We start from the raw sequence: 19,519 nt of genomic DNA, 5'->3' as shown, positions 1-19,519 counted from the left end.
TTGACTCAAACCATTACCAGAAAAGACTATAAGATATAGGAGCAGTGAGGCCATTCAGCCCATCGTGTCTACTCCACCATTTATTTAATCATGGCTGAGCTGTCTTTCCCTCTCAACCCCATTCTCCTGCCTTCTCCACGTAGCCATTCACACCCTTCCTTCGCCCATTGAGACATCAGCCATGCTGCTAGAGACTGTTCCGCCCGTTGTACTGATGAATGGTCTTTGGTAGCATGGCTGCTGTTACCAGGCAGCATTACAGACAAAGGGACCTGCATTCATCCCGTAAACCCCCTTTCCCCATTCTACCCCCCCCCCTCCTCCCATCTCCTTTTATCCTCCCTCTTTCTCTCGTCTCTTCGAAATCCCCGTCTCCCTTCATTCCTCCACCCATCTCCCTCTCTGCCGTTCCTCTACCCCTGCCTTGCCCCGTCCCCACCTCCCTCTGTTCCCCGCCTCCCTCTGTTCCCCGCCTCCCTCTGTCAACTGATGTATTTTGAGCACAGGAGGCGACTCCTCGTAATGGACAGGGGGTGGTCAGGGGAATTGAAGGGCAGTAGCAGTTGCAACGTGCGGTGATGGGAAAGAAGCGTGCGTGGGGCAGCGTAGAGCAACCATCAGTCTATCTAAGCGATACCCCACCTGCCCAAAGAGTGGGTGTTGGGAGAACACCTGTGACATGGAGTGTAGTCCATTCCCCGAATCAAAGCCCTCCTGAGCTGTGTGTGTCACTGGGTGTGTATATCTGTGCTGTGTTATGGGGATGGGAAAGGGCTATGTATTTGTTACCAAACTTCTATCAGTGATTTCACTGTTGCAATGAGCTTAAATATTTGGTACAACTATTGACATTTTTTTTCTCCTACTTTTGTACCTTCAATCTTTCACGCATTCCCTTTTCTGCATTCTTCCTGCAAAATCCCTTTTCCCCCCACGCTCCCCCCGTCTACTTTCATCCCCCTCCATCTCCGATCATCACTCTTCCCACCTTCCGCTGCTCCTCTCCCTGCCTCTCACCGCCTCCCCATCCCCTGCCCGGCCCACTGCCCATATCTCCCCCCCCCCCCCCCCCCCCCGCACTGTGACTCCTCGCCTTGTCCTCTGCCTGCATCTCTCTCCACCGCGTCCCTCTTCCCTGCCCCCCCCCCCCCACCTGTCTCCCCATGTGCCACTCTCCCCATCCCTGCTTGCCTGTTCCCCACCGGTGCCTCTCCCTGACCCGTCCCCCTCGCCTACCCCTCTCTTCGACCCCTCACCCGGTTCTCCGCCTCGCCCCTCTCCAACCCCCTCCCTCCGGGGACTGTCTGTCTCTTGCTCACTTCCCCTCCTCACCTTCCCCACCTCACCTCCCCCCCCCTCCTCACCTTCCCCTCCCCACCTCATCTCCCCCCCACCTCACCTTCCCCTCCCCCACCTCACCTTCCCCTCCACCTTCTCATCTTCCCCTCCCCCCTCACCTTCCTCTCCCCCACCTCACCTTCCCCTCCTCACCTTCCCCTCCCACCCCATGCCCTGCCACCCTCCCATGCCCTGCCCTGCCACCCTCCCTCAGTCTCACTGCCAGGTGGTGCGGTACCAGCACCAGCAGTTCCAGTCGTGGCACAACCGCTGGCTGCAGAGCCACGTGACGGACGAGGCGGCCGAGCTGGTGCAGGACTGGCTGATGGGCGAGGACGAAGAGGACCTGATCCTGTGCAAGACCATCTGCGAGACCGACACCATCCACGACATTCCCGTCAACAGATACCGTGTACAGTACAGCCCGTGCCCCCCCTCGCCGTGACACCCTCCTGCACTGAACCCGTGCTTGCACACTCAAAGGCTGCGGTTGCAAGTGCATTGTGCCACGGTGGGAACACGCCATGCTCTCAGCTGCCGAGCTGACTGTGTGGGCTGTCCGACCCCCTGTGTAAGTGAATGATCATCACAGCACCAGTCTACAGAACACAGCTCGTGTTATCGATGAGGAAATGCACTTGACATGAATCTGCTTGTGATCCTTGAACTCATTCTCCCCTCCCTTCCCCAGCCCCCCACCCCCCCTCCCCATTTTGTCGTATTTTCCCTCCTCCCGCCCCTGATTATACATTGTGATGTTGCATGACATACTTTTGGTTGCGCCCCGATGCTTGCTGATGTGTACTCCCCCCTGTGACCCTGTGATGCAACCTGACCGCCAGTTAGCAGGACTAGGAAAAGAAAGACTGTGGTGCTCACCAGCTACAGCGCCTCTCTCCCACCCCAAGCCCACTCGCCCTTATCTTGACAAAGAAGCAGAGGCTGTCATTGCTTCTCGGACGGCGGTAAATATCTGAGACAACCTCTCGCACAAACATGTACCAAGACTGCAAGGCTCGTGAATCTTCATCTGTACATCGACCTCACCTCGTCAGACAGACATCCGACGGAAGGGACCCCACCCGAAAGGTCACCCGTCCTTTCTTTGCTCCGGAGATGCTGCGTTACTCCAGCATTTTGTGTCTATCTTCGGTGTAAACCAGCGTCTGCAGTTCCTTCCCGCACGCACGAGCTGCTGCTACGGTCTGTGCCAGTGAGAGATCAGCCAACCCTGGAGCATGTACATCTCACCGAGCCAACTGCGCAACATCAGAGGCAACCGACTCCGCATCCGAGCAAAGTGGAGGATCGGCAAGTTGCTGGGGCTCTGCTTTCAGAATTCCCTGCCAGTGACCAGTATTAAAGGTTGGTATCAGGTGTTGTGTAAGTCCCAGGGCCGGTGGCTGGGTTTTGCCGCGGTGTGTAAAGGGTGTTCTCTGCCGCCCTGTCCAGCTGGAAACAGAAGCGCTTCTGTTGTAAGGAGGCCACGTCCGTAACAATTCAAGGCTGTGCTCGTCCAAACACTGTTAAACCTCGGCCAAATGGGAGCAGCGTAAGATGGCCTCGTTGAATGGAATGCCACCTGCGCCTTTGTGCTGAACTGCCACCTGCGCCTTTGTGCTGAACTGCCATCAGTTCACATTATCCCTGGCTGACAAATGGACAGGTGCACCTGTGCACAAATCGACATGACCCCTCTGAGCTGCTTAAGGATTGCTGATGTTAATCTGAACCCTCTAACGGGCCGAGTCCTTTAACTTCCTTTGAAGCTGCTGCCTATGAAGTCATGTTGAAGATTGCTATGGAAGCAAGTGGGGTTGGAGTGAGGAATCATGGACTGGAGATACAAAAGCAAAACACACGTGTGTTAATATATTAACTGCCTGAAATTCAGGGGAATTTTTTTGACTATTATGTAAAGTTTTCAAATTTAAGGCTTGCTTCTTTACGGAAATATCTCTGTTTAAATTAGTGTCTTGCTGAAAGATTCAAGGTGTTGAGGATGGTGGTTTTTTTAAATGTTTTGTGTGTAAGATTATCTTTAGAGGGAGGCTTAAAAACTGTTCTGAGAGTGTTCTTAATTCAAGCAGTGACCCTGTTTAGTTGCAGCACGTGGCAGGTTGATGGAGGGTTGCCAAGTGAGGCTGACCCTTGCCAAATACCCCTGGGTGCCCGCTTGGCTTCTGCACTGAAATGGTTGGGTGGTGGTTCATGTTGGAGTCCAGAAACTGCAGAGGGCGTGTGCTTCTGTCCAGTGGAATGTCTCCAGGGATGGAAAGATCGCCCTCTGAAACCGGAGGGTTGTACGAAAGGAGAGGGAAAAAGAGGCACATTGCCGTCAAACCTTTAGGTTTCTGTGGACGGAGTTATCTCCAGCCAAACCTCGCTTATCCTCGTTCACCCGCAGCTGATGGTGAAATAGCTGGCACATGCTCATCCTTCACTCCGCTGCCCCCTGCAACTCATACCCGCCACCTTGGCATTGACGATCGTTGGAACTTGCCTGCAGACTGCCCTTGGTGGGGGGGAGGGGGTCAGTATGGGTGGGGATGGGTGAGGGAGTTTCCCTCTGTCAGTAGGCAAAATACCATGGATGCAGCACATTGGAAGTTTGGCAGAAGATGCTGCTAATTGTCGGCAGGCTAGTCAGCATCTGTGGTGAAAGGAGTGGAGGTAACGCTGATGGCACTTCATGAGAGCTTGCATTCAGTTATATTTCGAGCCTTACACCACCATCACTCACAGCAGGGCGTACCGCAGCCACACTGGTGAATCTCTATATCACTGGACTAAACCGTCACATGGGAGCGATGCACTTTGTTTCCTCTCTGCTTCGCCAGGCTGGAACAGAATTTGCATGGGACTGTTCTTGGCCGGAAAAGCTACCGGCAGTCAGCAGTAGAACGGGTTTTTTTTTTTTTTTTTTAACACACACACACCGATGCCGATGGCTGTAATCTGTGCGGTGCTGAGTCTTTGCACCTGATTGCCACTGTTGCACTTTGTCCCGCTTGCAGAGCGGGGCGTCGAGGCACTGGGGGGTCCCGGTTCGGGGTTAGGGAGGGAGGGAGGGGGTACCCAAATAATGTGGTTGTTCAGCAAACTGTGGGCAGGAGCACAGCTCCTCCCATCGGTTGCCACCTATCCCCATTAGCTGCCTTGACAACTGAATAAGGGGTGTGTAGCGTTTGTAAACAACCACTTGTATTTATCAAATGTTTTAAAAAGGAAAAAAAAATCAAAATACTCCTTTACATGAAACCATGTGCATAATTTGGTGGTGGGGGGGGGGGTGGAGCAAAACAAAGTGGACTGTGTAGTCCTTTCCCCACCCCATCCTCTCTCGCTGTCACTGTGCTTAAAGGAAGCTAAATTATTCCATGGGGAGGGTTGGGAAACGGCGTGAGGGGTCCTCGATATCATTATCAGCGTCTCGGTCACCGCATACCATCTCCCCCCTCCCTGCCAACTGCATGGAGCATCAGCTGGGGAAAACGAGAGCAAGAGCAAGGGGACGGTGTGAAGAGGGAGACCATTTACAGGGGATAGTTGACTGGAGTTGTACTGGAGGTCATCCCATCCCATCCTGAGGGGGGGGGGGGGGGCGCGCGCTGATTGTCAGCGTTGCCATTGGCGACAGCCTTCCAGTGGATCCGTCCCCCCCTCCCGGTCACGGTGATAATTTTCATTTTGTTCTTGCCGTGTGTGAAACAATATGAAGTGATTTTACATTGTGTGATTATTGAAATCTCTCGAATTCTATGTTTAAGGAGATGTCAATGCTGTGCTGTCTGCTTTTGTAATGCAATGCCTGTTTGTGAAGTTAAACATTTACCAATCTGTGTCTTTCTCTCTCTCTCTCTATCTCCTTTTTCTCACTCTCCTGGCTCTCTGCTCTCCTTTCTTTTCTCCCCTCTTTTCCTCTCCCTCCTCTCATTTATCTCTCCATTCCTTTTCTCCCTTTCGTCTCTCCCCCCCTCGTTTTCCCCCTCTCCTCCCTCCCTCCTTTCCTCCCCCTCCTCTCCTCACCCCCCTCCCCCTCTCCTCCCTCGCCCCCTCTCCCTCGCCCCCTCTCCTCCCTCGCCCCCTCTCCCTCGCCCCCTCTCCTCCCTCGCCCCCTCTCCTCTGTCTCCCCCTCTCCTCTCTCCTCTTCTCTCCTCTCTCCCCCTCTCCTCTCTTTCCCCCCTCTCTCTCCCCCCTCTCTCTCCCCCTCCTCTCCTCTGCCCCTTCTCCTCTCTCCCCCCTCTCCTCTATCCTCCCTTTACTATCTCTCCTCTCTCCTCCCTTTACTATCTCTCCTCTCTCCCCCCTTTATTATCTCTCCTCTCTCACCCCCTGCCTTTCCCTCTCTCCTCTCTCTTTCTCAAATGTTGCTCATTTTCTGCAGTCTCTCAGGTGACACAGTTCTTCAGTGACAGGGGCCTGAGCCTCCAGTTTCCCTCTTGTGTGGAGTTAAAGAGGCTTCTCTTCCCTGTGGATGAAGGTCCTGATACCCCCCACCCCCCAAACCCACCCTTCCCCCACCCCCCATGATAATGATAATCCCCCCCCCCCCCTTGCGGGCAAAGATCCTGAGACACCTCGCCCTTAATGGGTCCTGTTTCCCTTCTCCCCAACCCCCCCCCCCCCCCTCCCCTTGTGGCATATGGTGTGGGTTTGAAGTGAGGGGCTTGTGTCCTGATTCTGTTTTAGAGGCGAGGAGCATGGGCTGGAGGCTGCCTGAGGCTTCTGATAACCTCTCGAACGGTAAGGCCCTGAATCCGGGCACCTTTTTAACTGAAGTCCAGCATTAAAATTCCTTCTCACTTTCTGTTCTGAATATTTTACTCGGTCAATTTTTTAAAAATCCTTGCACTGTCCAGGGCTGGTGGGAGGGCTGACATCACCAGCTCCCTGCAGTCCACATCCCTCTCTGCAAACAGCATTGTACCTTCATAAAAACTGTAATAAAAATGAAAAATGCAGTGCGTGACAATTTATTGGTAAGATGATGGCGATAGTCTGTAAGGTGGGGTGTGGGGGGGACTTTTACTAGCTCCATTTTATAGAAGTTGGGGGGGGGGGGTCACGTTACAGTGGTACAAGACATTGGCGAGGCCACAGTTAGAGTATCGTGGTCAATGTTGGTCACCCTGTTATGGGAAAGGTGTTATCAAGCTGTAACGGGTGCCGAGAATATTTGCCAGGACTCGAGGACCTGAGCTAAAGGGAGAGGCTAAGCAGGTCAGGGTTCCTTGGAACGCAGGGGGATGAGGGGGAGATCTTATAAAGGTGTACAAAATCATAAGAGGAATAGATTGAGTCAATGCCCAGAGTAGGGGAATGGAGAACCAGAGGGCATTGGTTTAGGGCATTGGAGGAGAAAAAGATTTGACAGGAACCTGTGACTCTGGGTAGAGACATTCTGCCAGCTTCTGCAGGCGGATCAAGATGACCCGAGCAAAGACCTTGCCGACGATGTTGAGGAGGGAGATGCCTCTGTAGTTGTTGCAGTAGCTTCTCTCGCCCTTGTTCTTGTAGAGGGTAATGATCGTGGCATCCCTCATGTCCTGCGGTACAGTGCCTTCTTGCCAGCGCTGGCAGAGGACTTCATGCAAAGGAAGCAGTAAGGTAGTCTTGCAGTGCTTGATCAGGTCAGGGGGAATCCCGTCACTGCCTGGGGCCTTGCCTGAGGCCAGGCTGTCAATGGCCTTGCTGAGCTCTTCTACCGTCGGCTCTATCCGAGCTGGTGTTAATGTGAGGGGATAGTGTTAAACCGAGGCTGGTGTTAATGTGCGGGGATCACTGGTCGGTGTAGACTCGGTGGGCTGAAGGGCCCATTTTGTCGCTGTATCTCTAAGCTAAACTAAACTCTACATGGGCATCTTTATTTTAAACTTTCGAGGCACAGCGTGGAAACGGGTCCTTCGGCCTGCGATCACCGCATACACTGACACCATCCTAGGGACAGTTTTACTGCAGTCAATTAACCTACAAGCCTGTACGTCTTTGGAGGGAGTGTGGGAGGAAACTGGAGCGCCCGGAGAAAACCCACGTGCTCCCGGGGAGAATGTGCAAACTCGCCACAGACAGCACCTGTGGTCAGGATCCAACCAGGACGTCTGGCCCTGTAAGGCAGCAACTCTGCCGTCAGGCTGCCTGTTTTTCACCTCAGCCACTCCCCGTGGTGGTAAACTCCACAGTCTCACCACCTCCGGATAAAGGAGGTTCACTAGAATTCCTGTTTTTTTAAAAAATCAGAATGTCCTTGATAGCGCCCTGGTTCCGACAAGTTTCCCCTTTCCAAATGAAGATGTTTTTGTGATTTCAAGAGATCTCCACCAGATGTCAAACAACTGTGACCACGTACTCTGTATTGGCTTCGGCATGGTGGCGCAGCGGTAGGGTTGCTGCCTTACAGCGCCGGAGACCCGGGTTTGATCCCGACTGCGGGTGCTGTCCGTATGGAGTCTGTACGTTCTCCCCGTGACCTGCGTGGGTTTTCTCCGAGATCTTCGGGATTCCTCCCACACTCCAAAGACGTGCAGGTGTGTAGGTTACTCGGCTTGGTAAATGTAAAAATTGTCCCTAGTGTGTGTAGGATAGTGTTAATATTTGGGTGGGTCGCTGGCTGGTGCGGACCCGGTGGGCCGAAGGGCCTGTTTCTGCAATGTATCTCTAAACGCTTCCATTCTCGACACTAGTGCATTTGGTGCTCCCGACGTGGCTTCTACATGGACGAGACCAAACGTAGCCTAGGCTACCATTTCACTGTACACGTGTGTGCTCTGTCTGCCAAAGCCTGCTCGATCTCCAGGTTGCTAATCGTTTGAACTCCCTTAACCGTCCCCATACCAACCTCCATTGGCAGAGCGAGGTTGCGTGCAAACCTGAGGAGGAACACCACCTCGTATCCTACATGGGTAGCGTACACCCCCCAAAGCATGAATATTGAAGATGGACACACAATGTTGGAATGACTCGGGGGCAGGCAGTATCTCCAGAAAAATGGAATGGGTCAAGACCCTTCTTCAGACTAAAAGATTGAGGGGGGGGGGGGGGGGGGGTTAGTGAGAATGATGGCGAGAAAAGGCAAGAATAAATTAGGGCAGGCACTAGATGACCGGGGAAGTGGAGCTCATAATGGCCCATTGTTGGCTGGGGAAGATGGAGGGATTCAAGGATGTGAACAGTGGAACTAGTAGGGTGACTGGGGTGGCGGGGGCATTGCAGGGATGGACATTAAATTGTCTAATTTCAAGTAACTCCCTCCCCAAGCCCTCTTACCCTCCCTCCCCAACCCTCTTACCCTCCCTCCCCCAACCCTCTTATCCCCCCATCCTCTTATCCCCCCTCCCCCAACCCTTATCCCCCAACCCTCTTATCCCCCCTCCCCCAACCCTCATCCCCCTCCCAGCCCTTATCCCCAACCCTCTTATCCCCCCTCCCCCAACCCTCATCCCCCTCCCAGCCCTTATCCCCCCAACCCTCATCCCCCCCTCCCCAACCCCTCTTATCCCCCCTCTCCCAACCCTCTTATCCCCCCTCCCCAGCCCTCTTACCCCCCTCCCCAACCCTCTTATCCCCCCTCCCCAACCCCTCTTATCCCCCCCTCCCCCAACCCTCTTACCCCCAACCCTCTTACCCCCCAACACTCACCCCCCCATGCCCCCTTATCCCCCAGCCCTCTTACCCCCCTCCCCCATGTGTTCACCCGGCACGTCCCCCTGTTCCTTTATGCAATACCTTCCACTCATCTCCCAACTGCTTCTCCCGTTCTCCTTTATCATCCTCTCTCCCCCCCCTCACCCGTGGTCCTCTTCCACCCACATCCCTCCCTCCCCCTTTACTTTTCACTCCAGCTTTTCCACCCTTATCTGCCACTCTTGTCTCTGTTTCATCTCTTTTTTCCCCCCACAATCTCCATCTGCCACTCACCCCCATTTCATCTTTGCCCCATTTCATCTTTGCCCCACTCTCAACTCTCTCTCTTGCCGCTTTCCTTCCCCACTCCATAAGTCTGGGGAAGGGTGCCGACCCGAAACATCGTCTGTCCATTTCCCTCCACAGATGCTGCCTGACCCGCCGAGTTCCTCCACTCTTTGTTTTTAGGCTGGAGATTCTCGTGTCTGTCGTCTTGTGCCTACACCGTTTAGTTTATCGCCGCGTGTGGGAAAGGTACCGTGAAAAGCTTCTGTTGCGTGCTAACCAGTCAGCGGAAAGACAGTACACGATTACAATCCGATACAGATACATGACGAGGGAATGATGTTTAGTGCAAGGTAAAGCCAGTCTTGGGCAGTTTGTTAAGATCGACGCAAAATGCTGGAGTAACTCCGTGGGACATTCAGCATTCTTCCGAAGGGTCTCGACCCGAAACGTCACCCATTCCTTGTCTCCAGAGATGCTGCCTGTCCCGCTGAGTTGCTCCAGCATTTTGTGTCTATCAGTGAAACTCCATATTTAAAAGCGAAATAACTGATTTGAAACTAAAGTAAGTCATTCCATTGCCACCTCACAGTGCGTCAAAGAAACACAATACTCTCTGTCTTCGCTAAACATTTTATTGAGCTGGTAGTTCGATTTGAACTGGTGTTTTACGGTGGATTAACACGACTTCTCAAGGACGACACTCACTGCACATCACAAGCGTCGCCAGTAGGCACATGAATTCTTTAAAGTCGACGTTGCTGCCTTTTTTGTCCTCCATGCACTTGAAGAATTTTTCGAATTGTTGTTCAAAGTCTTGCTTCTGCAAAGGAAAGAAATGGTTGCGTATGTAAAGGGGCCACGTACCGAACCGGAACGCCAGTCATAAGTGATAGGAGTAGAATTAGGCTCTTCGGCCCATCAAGTCTACGCCATTCGTAGAAACACAGAAAAACAGGGGTAGGAGGAGGCCATTCGGCCCTTCGAGCCAGCACTGCCATTCATTGTGATCATGGCTGATCATCCACCCGTGCCTGCCTTCTCCCCATATCCCTTGATTCCACTAGCCCCCAGAGCTCTATCTAACTCTCTTAAATTCATCCAGTGATTTGGCCTCCACTGCCCTCTGTGGCAGAGAATTCCACAAATTCACAACTCTGGGCGAAAAAGTACCTTCTCACCTCAGTTTTAAATGGCCTCCCCTTTATTCAATCATGGCTGATCTAACTCTCCCTCCTAACCCCATTCTCCTGCCCTCTCCCTATAACCTCTGACACCTGTACTAATCAAGAATCTATCTCTGCCTTTAAAATATCCACCGACGGCCTCAAACTCTGTAAATGTAGAGCGGCCCTGAGCTACCAACTAATTTACTTCACTCGGACTCTCTTCAATCAGACTATATTTTGCACTAAATGCTATTCCCTTCACCCTGTTTCTGTACACTGGACAGCTTGATTGTAATCATGTATAATCTTTTCACTACTAGGTAGCCGGCCACGAAAAGCTTTTCACTGTACCTCGGTACACGTGACAATAATAAACTAAAGATGGACACAAAAAGCTGGAGTAACTCAGCGGGACGGGCAGCATCTCTGGAGAGAGGGGAATGGATCGGGTCGAGACCCTCCTCAACCTAACCTTCTCTCCAGAGATGCCGCCTGTCCCGCTGAGTTACGCCAGCCTTTTGTGTCCTATCTTCGGTTTAAACCAACATCTGCTGTTCCTTCCCAAACTAAACCTGAACTAGACACGTGTCCGTACCTTCACTCTCCCACCCCACCGGCATTCAATTCCACTCATTCCACCCAAGGCCGTCTTAACGCATGGGCCTGATATGGCACTTGCCCGGGGGCCCACGAGCATAGGGGCCCCATGCTGATCTGTGTATGTTAAGTGACTTGCAATAAATAAATACTACTTTAAAAATGTAGGTTCAATAAGTGCTTTTTTCGCAACATTTTCGGTCACTAAGTGGTTCTCACAGCATCTGTAATTGCTTTTCGCAACAATGTAGCACCCTAAGTCCATCGCTAAGTGCTTTTCGGTAAGTGCTTTTCGCCGGCACGACAGGGAGGGGGGCTGGTAGGGAAAGGGGGGTGGGGGCCCCAGTACACTGCTTTGCCCGGGGGCCCATAATGCTGTAAAAACGGCCCTGATTCCACCCACCGAATCTGCATTACGCGTGATGTACGGAATAACTACAGACACAAGAGGCAAGACACAAAATGCTGGGGCAACTCAGCGGGTCAGGCGGCGTCTCTTCATCTGACCCATTCCTTCTCTCTCTCTCTCTCTCTCCTCCAGAGACGCTGCCCGTCCCGCTGAGTTACTCCGCTGAGTTACTCCGGCATTTTGTGTCTGTCTTCATTCGTAAGGTCATAAGGAATAGGAGTAGAATTACGCCCATCAAGTCCACTCCGACATTCGATCGTGGCTTGATCTGCCTCTCCCTCCTAACCCCATTCTCCTGCCTTCTCCCCATCACCTCCGGGCGGGTGGCTTCAGCTACACGCTCGGACAATAGGTGCAGGAGGAGGCCATTCGGCCCTTTGAGCCAGCACCGCCATTCAATGTGATCATGGCTGATCAATCTCAATCAGTACCCCGTTCCTGCCTTCTCCCCATACCCCCCTGACTCCGTTATCCTTAAGAGCTCTATCTAGCTCTCTCTTGAATGCATTCAGAGAATTGGCCTCCACTGCCCTCTGAGGCAGAGAATTCCACAGATTCACAACTCTCCGACTGAAAAAGTTTTTCCTTATCTCAGTTCTAAATGCCCTACCCCTTATTCTTATTATTCGGACTTACTTCGGATAAAAACGGAAGCTGGTTCTGAATCAAAATGCGGAGCTCAGTGCGGTCCAGTGTCGACTTGTCGCCCTCGGTCAAGACAGCCGCTGCCTTGAACACGCTGAGCAGCGAGCTCAACGCCTGCTGAACTTGCGTGGGGTCACAGGCCATGTCTGGGGTCCGCGGGCAATGTAATAGAACAGGATCTGCCAACGGCAATAACAACACAAAATACATGAAGCATGACATTCAAGCGACGAGTTGAAAGGCTTGGGGGGGGGGGGGAGGAGAGGAGGGGGGGGGGGAGGAGAGAGGATGGATCAGTCTCAGTCTATCCCACGTCAAAAGGGAGGGAGGGAATGTACGGTTTGATAGCCGAAGGGAAGAAGGGTCCAAGTAAACTGATACACGTGAAGTAACAACAGAAAACACGCGAAGAGTTCACTCCGATTCCATTTCCGCGTCTGTCTTCCAGCCAATGTCTTCCCTTTCTGTAGAAGTCCGAAGAGAAGAGTCTCGACCCAAAACGCCACCCATTCCTTCTCCCCAGAGACGCTGCCTGCCCCGCTGAGTTACTCCAACATATTTTTTTTTTGTTGTGTCCAATCTTCGAAGAAGTGCTGGTTCATGCCGAAGATGGACACAGAGCGCCGGAGGAACTCAGCGGGCCAGACAGCATCTCCCCGGATCCCACCCGAAACATCACCTGCCCATGTTCTCCAGGGATGCTGCCTGACCCGCCCAGATACTCCAGCACTTTGTGTCTGTCTTTCTGTCTTTCATTTAGTTTAGAGACACACACACACACACACACCATACAAACAAACAAACGGCTCCCCTTCCACCCACCGTCGATCCACACGCGTTATCCCACTTCACAAAATGCTGGAGTAACTCAGCGGGGCGGGCAGCATCTCGGGAGAGAAGGAATGGGTGACATTTCTGGTCGAGACCCTTCTTCAGTCTGAAGATGGGTCTCACCCTGAAACGTCACCCGTTCCCTCTCTCCAGAGGTGCTGCCCGACCCGCTGAGTTACTCCAACATGTCGAGTCTACCTTCCCTGCTCCAGTCCCGTGTCCTGTCTCAGTTCGAAATCCTACTTCTGTTCCACTCGCGGGCTCACGTTTGTGGATTTCCTCTGACCTTTACTCACCTGCGAAGGTGTGCGGGATCTGGCGCTGTGAAGATGTTTCTGGGGCTGCAATATATACCGACAGTTCGTCACCCCCCCTGTCACTCTCACCGAGTCTTGCATGCCATTGGCATCCAGCATTTGAGGGATTTACCCACCAGGGGCGGAGCGGTAGAGTTGCTGCCTCATGGAGCCATTCACCTGGGTTCCACCCTAACCGCGAGTGCTGTCTGTACAAAGTTTCCATATTCCAAAAACCTACAGGTTTGTGGGTTCGATGTGTAGAAAGGAACAACTGCAGATGCTGGTTTAAACCGAGTAACCCTTGCACCCCCCCCCCCCTCTCTCTCCCTCTCCCCCCCCCCCCCATCTCTCTCTCTCCCTCCCTGGAAAGGATGCAGAGAAGGTTTACAATGATGTGGCCAGGACCCGAGGGCCTGAGCTATAGGGAGAGGTTGGGCAGGCTAGGACTCTATTCCTTGGAGTGCAAGAGGATGAGGGACGATCTTATAGAGATGTGTACAAAATCGTTAGAGGAATAGATCGGGTAGACACATAGAGCCTCGTGCCCAGAGTAAGGGAATCGAGAACCAAAGGGCATAGGTTTAAGGTGATGGAGAAAGATTTAATAGGAAACTGAGAGTTAACTTTTTCACAAAGGATGGTGGGTGGATGGAATGAGCTGCTAGAGGAGGTAGTTGAGGCAGGGACTATTGCAATGTTTCAGAAACATTTAGACAGTTTTTTGGATAGGACAGGTTTAGAGGGACATGGGCCAAATGCAGGCAGGTGTGACTAATGCAGTTAGGACAAGTTGTGGGCGAGTTGTGTTGAGGGGCCTGTTTCCATGCTACTTGACTCCAAGTGTTGTTCCTGCAGCTTGCACTGGACCTCATTGTACAGGAGGCCACAATCGGATAGGTTACGGTGGAAGTGGGTCAGGGAATTAAAATGGTGGACAACCGGACAGGGCCGTCTTTACAGCATTATGGGCCCCGGGCAAAGCAGTGTACTGGGGCCCCTATGACAACTACTCACAGGAATAAAAATATAAATGGTCGATAAAATTAAACATATATTTATTTTATTGGCACTTCCAACAAAATCTCTTCCCCCCCACCACCAACCCCCACCCTTGCTATCCCTCTCCCCAGTCCCACTCTGCCTCCTCCCACCCCCACTCTCTCCTCCTCCCACCCTCCCCGTCACCCCCACCGTTACTCTCCCCCACCCCCCTTTCCCTACCAGCCCCCCCCCCCCCTGTCGTGCCGGCGAAAAGCACTTACCGAAAAGCACTTAGCAATGGACTTAGGGTGCTACATTGTTGCGAAAAGCACTTACAGCTGTGAGAAGCACTTAGGGATTGAAAAGCAATGCACTTAGGGAGCTAATTGTTGCGAAACAGATCGCTGTGAGAAGCACTTAGGGATGGAAAATGTTGCGAAAAAAACACTTAGGGACCGAAAATGATGTGGAAAAAAGCACTTATTGAACCTACATTTTTAAAGTAGTATTTATTTATTGCAAGTCACTTAACATACACAGATCAGCATGGGGCCCCTATGCTCGTGGGGCCCTGGGCAAGTGCCCATCAGGCCCATGCGTTAAGACGGCCCTGCAACCGGAAGCTCTGGTTCTGCATGGTGATCACCCGGTCTGGGCTTGGGTGAGGGAGAGGAGAGCATATCGTCCTCACCCCGGGTTTCTAAAGTCAAAGTCACATTTTACATCAACACATCGTTCATTCCAATGTGCAGTCCCCCTACCTGTGTGCGGACGTAGGGTTTTGGACCTGAAATGATAACTCTGTGTCTCTGATACTGATTCCACATGACGCACCGAACAGGCATCGATTTTCATTCATTTATTGGTAAAGTTTCATATCTCTCGTTTCCCTCTCCCCTGATCTCTCGGTCTGAAGAAGAGTCTCAACCCGAAACATCACCTACTCCTTTTCTCCAGGGACGCCGCTGCCTGTCCCACTGAGTTACTCCAGCATTTTGTGTCTACCTTCGGTGTGAACCAGCACCTGCAGTTCCTTTCTGCTCCAATATTTTACTGTTTTATTTGAGATTAATGTAGTTCTCCGTCATTGATGTTGTGAGTGAATTTGATTCCAAGCCGCCAATGAGGTGGTATTGTTCCAGAATTACCTTGAATACTGAGTTGGAGATAAATATTTGCTTGAAGACAGCTATTGAAAGATTCCTGTTTTCGGGATAATAAAGGATTAATGTGGTGTTCCAGCTGCTCAAATAAACACAGGTGAATGAGATCAATTTAACGTTGCAGCTAAACCCAGTTTAACCCCTTCCTCAGTTTGTGTGCCTCAGCCATCCATCGGTCCAGCTCACCTTTTCCAATCTGCTTTGTTGGCTTTGTAGGTTGAGCTCCCACCTCGCCATGAGATTTCAAATGACTGGCATTTACCTCTAAATCTATTACTTTTGAAGTGGACAACATTATGATAGGCGGAGATAGGGCAGACATTCCAAACCTTTCTACCCAATGTGAAAGTATCAAAGGCTAGCATAGAGTTTAGTTTAGTAGTTGGGAGGTCATGTTGCAGTTGTATAAGATGTTGGTGAGGCCGCATTTACAATATTGTGTTCAGTTCTGGGCACCATGTTATAGGAAATATGTTGTTGACTTGGAAAGGTTTTACATAGAAACATAGAAAATAGGTGCAGGACTAGGCCATTCGGCCCTTCGAGCCTGCACCGCCATTCAATATGATCATGGCTGATCATCCAACTCAGTATCCCATACCTGCCTTCTCTCCATACCCCCTGATCCCTTTAGCCACAAGGGCCACATCTAACTCCCTCTTAAATATAGCCAATGAACTGGCCTCAACTACCTTCTGTGGCAGAGAATTCCACAGATTCACCACTCTCTGTGTGAAAAAAAACTTTCTCATCTCGGTCCTAAAAGACTTCCCCCTTATCCTTAAACTGTGACCCCTTGTTCTGGACTTCCCCAACATCGGGAACAATCTTTCTGCTTCTAGCCTGTCCAACCCCTTAAGAATTTTGTACGTTTCTATAAGATCCCCCCTCAATCTTCTAAATTCCAGCGAGTACAAGCCGAGTCTATCCAATCTTTCTTCATATGAAAGTCCTGCCATCCCAGGAATCAATCTGGTGAACCTTCTCTGTACTCCCTCTATGGCAAGAATGTCTTTCCTCAGATTAGGAGACCAAAACTGTACGCAATACTCCTGATTTAGGACTCTCCCAATCTATCTGTAACTGGATTAAGGACTTCCTGACCAATCGGCCCCAGATGGTCAGATTAGGCCCTCACACATCCTCCACTCTCACAATCAGCACCGGCTGCCCACAAGGATGCGTGTTGAGCCCCCTTCTCTACGCCCTTTACACCCATGACTGCACCCCCACTCATCCTACCAACACCATCATCAAGTTTGCGGATGACACGACTGTGGTTGGACTCGTCTCAGGAGATGACGAGACAGCCTACAGAGATGAAGTCCAAAAACTGATAGGATGGTGTGCGGAAAACAATCTGGCTCTGAATCCTTCCAAGGCAAAAGAACTCATAATAGACTTCCGAAGACACAATATGGGCTACACACCACTGCATATCAGCGGGGTTTGTGTGGAAAGGGTCCCTGCCTTCAAGTTCCTGGGCACGCATATTGCTGAGGATCTCTCCTGGACCACAAACACCATAGCGGCAGTTAAAAAGGCACAGCAGCGGCTCTACTTTCTGAGGATCCTCAGGAAGAACAACCTGCAAGAGCAGCTGCTAGTGACTTTCTACCGTTGCACCATCGAGAGTGTGCTGACGTACTGTATTTCTATGTGGTACACCAGCAGCTCAGAGGCAGACAAGAAAGCCCTTCAGAGGGTCATCAACTCTGCAAAGAAAATCATTGGTTGCCCACTGCCCTCTCTAGAGGAACTTTACTCCGACCGCTGCCTCAGCAGAGCAGCCAACATCCTGAGGGATCCTTCCCACCCTGGTCATCAGCTGCTCCAACTGCTGCCCTCTGGTAGACGGTTCAGGCCCATTACATCACGGACTAATAGACTCAAGAACAGCTTCTACCTCAGTGTCATACGTGAGCTGAACACTGCCAGACACTCACATAAAACTGAATGGAAGGAACGGAACTGATCGGAACACTGTCAGTTACTTGTCAGAAAACATAAGCCTCAATTTAATACATGTTTACACCCTACTGCACTTATATTGCTTAACATTTGCTAAACTTATTACATGTTACAACCGACCGCACCTTATATTTAATTACATTATTTCTTTTATTTTTTTTAAAAACGGCACTTGCAATATGTTAGCTCTCATTGCTGTGCAATAACTAGCTGTCTTGATTGAACTGTACACTGCCTTGATCGTATTGTAATTGTTTTGTCTATATTGTATTAGAGGTCAGTTTGTTTAATTCAGTAGATTAGGTTTAGCTAATGGATAAAGGTTTATCCTTTGTATTGTCTGCTGTGTGATTGCATCATCTGGATTGCTTTAATTTCGCTGTACTTTGTGTCGTGACAATACAGGTTTTTTACATTTTACATTTATATTTACATTTAGGTGTGGTCTCACCAATGCCCTGTACAACTGCAGCAGAACCTCCCTGCTCCTATACTCAAATCCTCTCGCTATGAATGCCAACATACCATTCGCTTTCTTCACTGCCTGCTGCACCTGCATGCCTACTTTCAATGACAGGTGCACCATGAAAGGTGCACCATGACACCCAGGTCTCGTTGCATCTCCCCATATCCTACCATTCAGATAATAGTCTGCTTTCCTGTTCTTGCCACCAAAGTGGATAACCTCACATTTATCCACATTATACTGCATCTGCCATGACTTTGCCCACTCACCTAACCTATCCAAGTCACGTTGCAGCCTCTTAGCATCCTCCTCACAGCTAACACTGCCCCCCAGCTTCGTGTCATCTGCAAACTTGGAGATGTTGCATTCAATTCCCTCGTCCAAATCATTAATGTATATTGTAAATAGCTGGGGTCCCAGCACTGAGCCTTGTGGTACCACACTAGTCACTGCCTGCCATTCTGAAAAGGACCTGTTTATTCCTACTCTTTGCTTCCTGTCTGCCAGCCAGTTCTCTATCCACATCAATACTGAACCCACAATACCGTGTGCTTTAAGTTTGCATACTAATCTCTTATGTGGGACCTTGTCGAAAGCCTTCTGGAAGTCCAGATATAACACATCCACTGGTTCTCCCTTATCCACTCTACTAGTTACATCCTCAAAAAATTCTATAAGATTCGTCAGACATGATTTACCTTTCATAAATCCATGCTGACTTTGTCCAATGATTTCACCACTTTCCAAATGTGATGCTATCCCATCTTTAATAACTGACTCTAGCATTTTCCCCACTACCGATGTTAGACTAACTGGTCTGTAATTCCCCGTTTTCTCTCTCCCTCCCTTTTTGGAAAGTGGGGTTACATTAGCTACCCTCCAATCCTCAGGAACTACTCCAGAATCCAAAGAGTTTTGAAAAATTATCACTAATGCATCCACTATTTCTGGGGCTACCTCCTTAAGCACTCTGGGATGCAGCCTATCTGGCCCTGGGGATTTATCGACCTTTAATCCATTCAATTTACCTAACACCACTTCCCGACTAACCTGGATTTCACTCAGTTCCTCCATCTCATTTGACCCCCGGTCCCCTGCTATTTCCGGCAGATTATTTATGTCTTCCTTAGTGAAGACAGAACCAAAGTAGTTATTCAATTGGTCTGCCATGTCCTTGATCAATTCACCTGTTTCTGACTGCAAGGGACCCACATTTGTTTTAACTAATCTTTGTTAACAGTAAAAGCCAGGATCAAACCCGGGTCTCTGGCGCTGTAAGGCAGCAACTCTACCGCTGCGCCACCACGTCAGGCATCAGCCTTCTCATTTGGTCAATGGTGCTTTTACTGCTTTAAATGTTGCCAGGGCCCAGAGGGTCTGAGCTACAGGGAGAGGTTGAGCAGGCTGGGACTCTATTCCCTGGAGCACAGGTGGATGAGGGATGATCTTATAGAGGTGTATAAAATGGTAAGAGGAATAGATCGGGTGGACGCACACAGTCTTTTGCCCAGAGTGAGAGGATCGAGAACCTGAGGGCACAGGTTTAAGGTGAAGGAGGAAAGATTTTATAGGAATCTGAGGGGTAACCTTTTCACGCAAAGGGTGGTGGGTGTATGGAACGAGCTGCCGGAGGAGGTAGTTGAGGCAGTGATTATCGCAATGTTTCACAAGCAATTAGACAGGTACATGGATAGGACAGGTTTAGAGGGATATGGGCTAAACGCAAGCAATTGGCACTAGTG

At 50.8% G+C, this 19,519-nt stretch overlaps 2 protein-coding genes across 5 annotated transcripts in view; one reads left to right on the top strand and one right to left on the bottom strand.

The window, feature by feature from the left end:
- The window catches only part of sin3b (SIN3 transcription regulator family member B), a 58,585-nt gene extending 54,728 nt beyond the window's left edge, over nucleotides 1-3,857 (top strand). For all 4 annotated transcript variants that reach the window (XM_078423672.1, XM_078423673.1, XM_078423671.1 and 1 more), the window contains one exon: nucleotides 1,553-3,857. In XM_078423672.1, the coding sequence (XP_078279798.1) occupies nucleotides 1,553-1,783 (231 nt within the window). In that variant the 3' untranslated portion in view covers nucleotides 1,784-3,857. The remainder of the gene's footprint in view (nucleotides 1-1,552) is intronic.
- Nucleotides 3,858-9,871: 6,014 nt separating this feature from the next.
- Nucleotides 9,872-13,261, bottom strand: LOC144607322 (protein S100-A1-like). Its single transcript, XM_078424077.1, has 3 exons — nucleotides 13,194-13,261; nucleotides 12,058-12,245; nucleotides 9,872-10,069 (listed from the first exon to the last, which is right to left on the bottom strand). Exons 2-3 carry the CDS (start codon nucleotides 12,208-12,210, stop codon nucleotides 9,938-9,940), a joined length of 285 nt encoding a protein of 94 aa, XP_078280203.1. The 5' UTR covers nucleotides 12,211-12,245; nucleotides 13,194-13,261; the 3' UTR covers nucleotides 9,872-9,937.
- Between the last annotated feature and the right edge of the window lie 6,258 nt (nucleotides 13,262-19,519).

This window comes from Rhinoraja longicauda, chromosome 28 (assembly GCF_053455715.1).
Source record: "Rhinoraja longicauda isolate Sanriku21f chromosome 28, sRhiLon1.1, whole genome shotgun sequence".
NCBI lineage: Eukaryota > Metazoa > Chordata > Chondrichthyes > Rajiformes > Arhynchobatidae > Rhinoraja > Rhinoraja longicauda.
This window is presented reverse-complemented; position numbering and strand designations above follow the sequence as displayed.

What these genes read in the sequence shown, in the direction of transcription:
- LOC144607322 (XM_078424077.1), bottom strand. Translation starts at nt 12,210, where the DNA reads ATGGCCTGTGACCCCACGCAAGTTCAGCAGGCGTTGAGCTCGCTGCTC. An exon ending in AGCTTCCGTTTTTATCCGAA is followed by an intron (nt 10,070 to 12,057) that starts GTAAGTCCGAAT and finishes TTTCCTTTGCAG; the next exon opens with AAGCAAGACTTTGAACAACA.